Source organism: Pleurodeles waltl, chromosome 12, assembly GCF_031143425.1.
Source record: "Pleurodeles waltl isolate 20211129_DDA chromosome 12, aPleWal1.hap1.20221129, whole genome shotgun sequence".
Taxonomy (NCBI): domain Eukaryota; kingdom Metazoa; phylum Chordata; class Amphibia; order Caudata; family Salamandridae; genus Pleurodeles; species Pleurodeles waltl.
The window spans coordinates 676,443,935-676,450,665 of record NC_090451.1 but is presented as its reverse complement, the minus strand read 5'-3'; the positions used below and the strand labels follow the sequence as shown (position 1 = coordinate 676,450,665).

Here is a 6,731-nt window from a genome sequence, read left to right as displayed (position 1 = left end):
TGTTTTGCTTGTTGGTTATTTCATATTTGTTTGGGTCCTGTTTATAAGCATATTGCATCATGTATTACTGAGGTTAATTCTGTAGACACTTTGGCCCAGATTACTTTGGTTTTGCGTTAGGGTTGAGTCACTTTTATGACCAGCCCAGATGCAATCCTTGTAGTCATTCACTCAGCCATGCAAAGCCACTTGGCGTGGCACTGCAAGGTTTTGTAAGTACTAAGTTATGTAAGGCAGCGTGTAGCGCTGCCTTGCATTAGTTTGCGTCAAGGCGTTTCATTGATGAAGCATGGACGTTCTCGTGCATCCACCCATGGTTTCTGATACAATTCCAGATTCACTAAGGTGAGTACACCTGGGATTAAGCCAAAGTGCTACACCTCCTGGAGTAGGCAAACCCCAAGGGAAATGGTCAAGTGGGATTCTGCGACACTTCTTTCCCTCTTAGGATCCATGGAATAGGTAAAGTAAAGAAAGTAAAGTAATAAAAGAAAAATAGGCTTGCATCGTGGAACAGCACAAGGGTATAAAAAACAAGATGAACTGTGAGTAACTTCACGTGTAATAGTTTTTATTTTTGTTATAGTGGTAAAGAACAAAAGAGGGAGAAGGTACCTTACTCCAAGTGTCATCACTGAGGCAGCATCTCAAATTGCAAATTGTGAGGAGTAGAACGAGCATTGTGACAGAGGGCAAATGACAGAGTTCGCACCTTGCAGAGTATAGTGCAAATATTCAGACTTCAGCTGTGCACTCAGGCTGGATCTTTGACTGAAATCGAGGCTTAACATCAACAGTTCAATAACATATTAATGATATCAATGATAGTCAAGCTCATTTTGCACCGCACTATCGACAGAGAGCACTGAATTTGCAAACCGTGAAGGTTGTATTAGCAAATTAGTAAAGTTACAAAATCAGATCAGTTTAGTCATAAATCAGTAATGACCTGATTTCAGTGTAAAATAGTATACCCAGACAGTTCAAACAGCAAATGCAAAGCCATTTAAAGATAGAGTAGGCTAATGACAAAAGATTTGGCTCACCTGAAGGGAAACTCCCTCGGGCTAAACTAAAGTTTTGGTAAAGTCAGGAAACATTCATGAGCAGCAAATGTAGCCTCCAAGGCAGACCTAAAGGAAGGTTCTAATCAGACAACAATGTGCTTGCTTGTAAATTAACTCTATGAGCAGACATAAAAAAGCCTAGGGTCTCAAGAGTGCGAGCAGAATGTCTACCTCCAAGGCTAGACAGAAGCAAGTAAACTAAAGCCAATGGTACACACTTAACACATGAAATTCATAAAATTAGATGCTCTGCACAGTTCCCACAAAAAGGAACCAATCAAAAGTAAAAATGAACAAAGTGCTTGGTGCTTTCCCCCTTCTAATGACTCATACAATCGGAGGTTTCAGTTCCATGGCCTACATAGATATACCACAAGGCAGGATTTCTTCTCCATCGGCTCCTCTTATGCCCAGGAGCTGAGATTTACTATTCTGTTCATGAAAAAGATGCTTAGGATGAGCTTCACACAAGACACTTTAACATGAGAGAAAGATTATGCACAGCAAGCAAAACTGCAGCATTTCATTTATTATAAAGCTTTTAAATCGTGGTCTTCAGTGACCATGGCTAACATAAGATACACACACTCTAGCCATGTGTAACCTTGAATGTAAAAATCACTCATTATAGTCAATCTAAAAATAAAATATTTGTGAATATGTGCGTACGTCATGATGCATTTTATAAATTAGCATGTCGCTGAGCGCAAATGAAAAATAGTGACTCTGTGTCAGCAGATGAGGACGAGGAAGGTGATTTATTTGTGCCATGATATACACAGCTTAATTTTGTTCTCGATTCGTGAAATCTGTCCACCACTTGCATACAGTTGTTGCTGATTATTTTTGTATATGCTATACCTGTTTGGTATATAGCAAATGTAATTCAGACATGGAGCACAATTCTGCCAGTTTAATTTGATCAATTACACCCCCTATCCCCAGCCTGCACCGCTGGGCAGCTGCTGACATAGAAGACGAATGAACACCCCCCCATCTAAGCACATCCCCTTCTGGAGCTACTCCAGCCACTGTGGTTGTAGTAAGTGCATCCCAAAAGGGACAATTAGTCTAACATCTGTATCTCCCCATGGCCTGCAGCATACAGGCAGGCTCTCTATAAAGCAGTGGCTCTCAAAGCACCAGTGACTGACATCAAATTCTGATCCCTGTAGTAGTTTCACTATCTTGTAAGGGGAGGCAGCTTGGTCTTGGTTTTCAGGGGCTCTGCCTGAGGTTGCTGAAGAAAGCAAACTGTTTGATCTTTGCACCTTATTGCAACTCATGTTATCTAAGCAACTGATGTCGTTTCTGAGCTTCCCAAAGTGTCGTCTTCTCCATTTGAAAGTTTGACAGGCTCACTGAAGTCTTGCTGCCTGGAGCCTTGTCAGTCAGATGCTGTTGCGTTGCTTTCTTGTTGTCTGCTGTCTCGCAGTTTGCGCTGCGCTAACCGCGCCGGGCGGCTGCCATCTTCATGCACCTAAGGCAGCAGGATATTCAAGGTCAGGGGATCTCCTGATCGGTGCCACCTTCCCTGTCCATGTGCAGAAGGTGTATCCTGAAACCACCTTCCAGGAGCGCCCTGCTGCCATTGCTTGCCACACGTGAGAATAACTTTATTCAAAACATCTCAGTGTGTTACTCCAGATCTTGCAGACAAACTGTTGTTTTCCAGCACCTTGGGCATGTTAGTATGGCATACCTTTTAGATCCAATGAGGAGATCTTGAGGCAGTGTGAGCAGGGGGAACACTAGAAGAGTGTGTGACTGTGCACGTGCTGTGAAGCATTTGAAAATCTCTCTAGCTCTGCGAACTGCACAAACGCTTACAAATATACATCGATGAAAACAAACCAAGCAAAAGTGATTTTTGCAAGCAAAACAACTGTAAAAAAAAAACTGTTTTAAGAGAAGTTCCTGACAAAGGTCTACTAGAAATTACTTCAACACATTTTTGCATGATTTTGTCTGCAAATGCATTTCTCTGTGAGGGCTCCCAAATCTGCAGGTTTGTGATCTTGGGCCAGATGTAGCAACGTTTTTTACCCATTCTGTGTCTATGGGAAAAAGTGTTCGTACATATGGCCCCTTGTGTGGTTTATCAGCTTCGCAAAATTTGGCGACTAATTTTGCACAGGACAACTCTAAGAGCAAGGCGAGCGGAAAGTATGTATAAACATGTCTCTTCCATTTTGACCTTGAAGCCCATTGTGCATGTGGTTGGCCTGTGTGATTATTATGTGTTGCATGGGTGTTTAGGTGTGTGTTCATGCACCTTTGTAATCAATGTTGCTGTCCCTGGCCCTCGGTGGTAAACCACACAGTCACTGAGGACACGGGGCCTGTCACCAGTGGTCACCGCTCGTGATCAGACAGTAGCAGGAGATGATGCGAGTGGGCAGTGGATGACAGTACTCTAACAACCAAGCCTGGTGTGATGTGTTTGACAGAGGTACTTCAACGTTATTGGTTGTGGTCCTTTCTGTCCTGTCAGTAGGCTTGCTCTAGTCACTAATGGTGACACTGGTGAAACACCATTGTGCGCAGACCCAGTGGCCACCCTTAGTCTGTGTATCACGTGTTCTCTGTTTCAGCACTGGTGACACCCTGCACTTGGCACTTGTGACCATATAACGATTGTGTTTTCCTACAAACATACATTTCATAGTGATATGCCATTCTCACTCCAGGCATTCCTAGGGCTGGGGCCGCGCCTCTGTGCCAAGATGACTCTTTTGTACACTGAGACCGACGTCCTAGTATGTTCCTGTAAAAATAAATTATTTACATTATCCCTCCAGACTAAAGCATTTCAATGATTAGTTCAAGGTAGCTCAGAATGCCCATGTCAGAGGATCCCATTACAAGTTTGAAAGTTTAGGGGACTCTCAAAGTAATTTCTGATGGTACAATAAACCCCCTGGCATCTTTCAGATCGTGTTAATTCCCTTTGATTCCATATCAGCACAAGGGCCACCTTCAAGACTCAAGTCCCTAGGAAGACTCACTGATATCTCGGTCTGGTGGTACTCTGGGTAGGAATAGAGGTACATTGGCAGAGCCCAGATGAGTCTCAATTCTCAAACTAAAGATGTTGCTGCGCATAGATCCCAGCACAGTTATGGCAGAGTGTGCTGTTGAGCAGAATTCTAGTGCAATTGCAAAACTGTGTGGGTCTCAACAGAGGCATCTCAAGTACTCAGCCAAACTTTCAAGGATTATCTTGGTATCTTGCACAAGACCCATCTGCCCTTTTCTCTGACTAGTGTATGTCTTTGTATTGCCTAGGTTTGGATTTCTGGATTACCAGTGGCTCCAGGGCTTCACCTTTGCCATCAAGGAGATCAACGACGACCCCTCCCTCATGCCCAACATCACCCTAGGCTTCTGGATTTATGACTCCTGCAGGGCACTGCAGAGGGTGCTGCAAGGCACGCTTTGGATGCTGACAGGGCAAGAGGAGACCATTGCAAATTACAGGTGCCAGGAAGACCCACCCATGGTGGGTGTTGTGGGTGACTCGGGATCCACAAACTCCATACTCATGGCTCGCGTGTTGGGGCTGTACCGAATACCACTGGTGAGTAACTGAATACACAGTGACAAAGAGGTCCAGGATGATGTGATTAATCTCTTTTTAAGGACATGGTTGCACCTGTACGTCATATGATGCATCACCCCATACTTCTGAAGAATCTCATGATTCGAAGTTGAAGTTCATTTCGCTTTTCGATGTATCCATGGGTCTGTGAGGATGCCTACGTGGTGAGGGGTTGGTGGACAAAGGATTCTACAGAGGGCATAAATGATTAATGAGTAGTGATGCTGTGTTATGGATTCGTGTGAGTAATGAAAATACTTATGGAGTGTAAGTCACAGAGTGAGCTATAGAGCTAAAGTATGTTGTTGAATGGGCTTAACAGCCACATGGTTTATCACCATTCTCCCCGTCCCTTATAAAATAAAGAATCAGATGTACAAAGATGTACAGACCTGTTTGATGTCACACGCCCTACCATTCAGAAAACCACATGATCTGGAATCACAACATTTTTACAATGTAGTAAACTGCTTTTGTATTTCAGAAAAGTCTTTCCAAATCACAAAAGGGTTTTGTGAACCATTCCAGATTGCAGTGTGCCCTAGTAGTAAACGGGCTGCATCACTGAATAGCAGACAGGTCGCAAACAACCAGGCACAGTTACCACCCAACTCTAACTCGGGTCCCATGGGGGTAATCTAGGATGCGTCAGAGGCAGGAGTTCCACTTTCAGCTGGGGGAGGGGCGGGGGTCCCGTTTTGCTACACATTCCATGATCACATGTACAGATGGAGAACAGTCAGGTTTCTAAAGGCAAAGTCTCAACTTCCTCCACCAGTCGAAAACCTTAAGGCCGGATTCACGATGGTAAACTTACACTTCTTTTAGGTATTCACATACTATGTGTGGCATTTTATGACTCCATACTCTCTATACCATGGGTAGTCGCAAACATTTGCCGAGGAGTCATAAAATGTGGTCTGTGTTGTCCCCGAGGGCCGTATCGATGCCACGGGGTGGAGGTTGGGTGGGGGGATTAGCGGTAAGGTGGGTGTAGCGATGCATATACATGTAGTGCTGATTTGAACAATGCGAAACCAGAAAACTTGGGATTAATCCCGGCTTCCCCACTTTACCAAATTGTGTGATCCTAGGCAACTGTTTTATTTCACTTCCCCTCATTTTCCTTCATTATAACATATGAGGACCTCAAAATACATGGTTTCAGGATTTGAGCTGTACAAAACCTCCTCCTGTGTGTGATTTAATAAACTATAATGTTATTCACATATAAAGGAATGCAGGTCACCCAAAACACATAACAACTGACTTTCCTCTTTAGTTCACTACTGGCATTGTCTTCAGGGTAGGAGGAAGAGATAATGTTTCTAAATTCATGTTTAAAGGCTATCACTCTTAAATTAATACAATATTCTCAATGCACTGATATAATCAATTGTACTAAGGTAAAAAAGGTTCTGCGTGTTAATTAAGTACCAATTTAGAATTTTGAGGAGGATGTCATATTTTAACACTTTTGCTGCAAGATGTGTTTACGGTACCCGAATTCCTAGTTACTTCCTTTCTTTAACTTCAAATAGCCTTTAAATAAAATCTTGCCTGTTTCTTTAACATCTTTTTATTGTGAGTGCTGAGTCGAGTGAAGAGCAGCCTAGTGCTGCTGTTGACCAGGGGGCTGCCCCTAAAGGTCAGAAGGGCCGCATGTGCCCCCCGGCGTACTTTGGCCCTCATACAGGCCGACCGCCAATATTGGGCCGCCAGTCAGCCGCCTATGCGGCCAGGAACACGCCAGCCGCATTTGGACATCCCCGCTGGGCTGTAACATTGCTGCCGGCTCCTAATGGAGCCGGCGGCAATGTGGCCGTGCGGCGGGTGCAGCAGCACCCATCGTGCAATCCACTGCCTGTAATTCGGGCAGTGGATTGCGCGATGGGGCTGTTCCTGGGGGCCCCCCGAGTCCCCTTACCGCCAGCCTTACGACCGCTGGGACCACCATGGCGGTATTCCTCCAGTCCCAGCGGTATGACGTGGCGCTTTCGCCATGGTCAAAATTCACGGTGTAGTACCGCCAGCCTGTTGGTGGTACTACCGTCACATTTTCC

General features: G+C 44.5%; 1 protein-coding gene across 1 annotated transcript in view; it reads left to right on the top strand.

Annotated features, from left to right (window-relative positions):
• The first annotated feature begins 289 nt into the window (after window positions 1-289).
• The window catches only part of LOC138267219 (extracellular calcium-sensing receptor-like), a 45,482-nt gene continuing 39,040 nt past the window's right edge, over window positions 290-6,731 (top strand). The window contains exons 1-2 of the mRNA XM_069216075.1: window positions 290-345; window positions 4,356-4,647. Of these exons, the coding sequence (XP_069072176.1) occupies window positions 290-345; window positions 4,356-4,647 (348 nt within the window). The remainder of the gene's footprint in view (window positions 346-4,355; window positions 4,648-6,731) is intronic.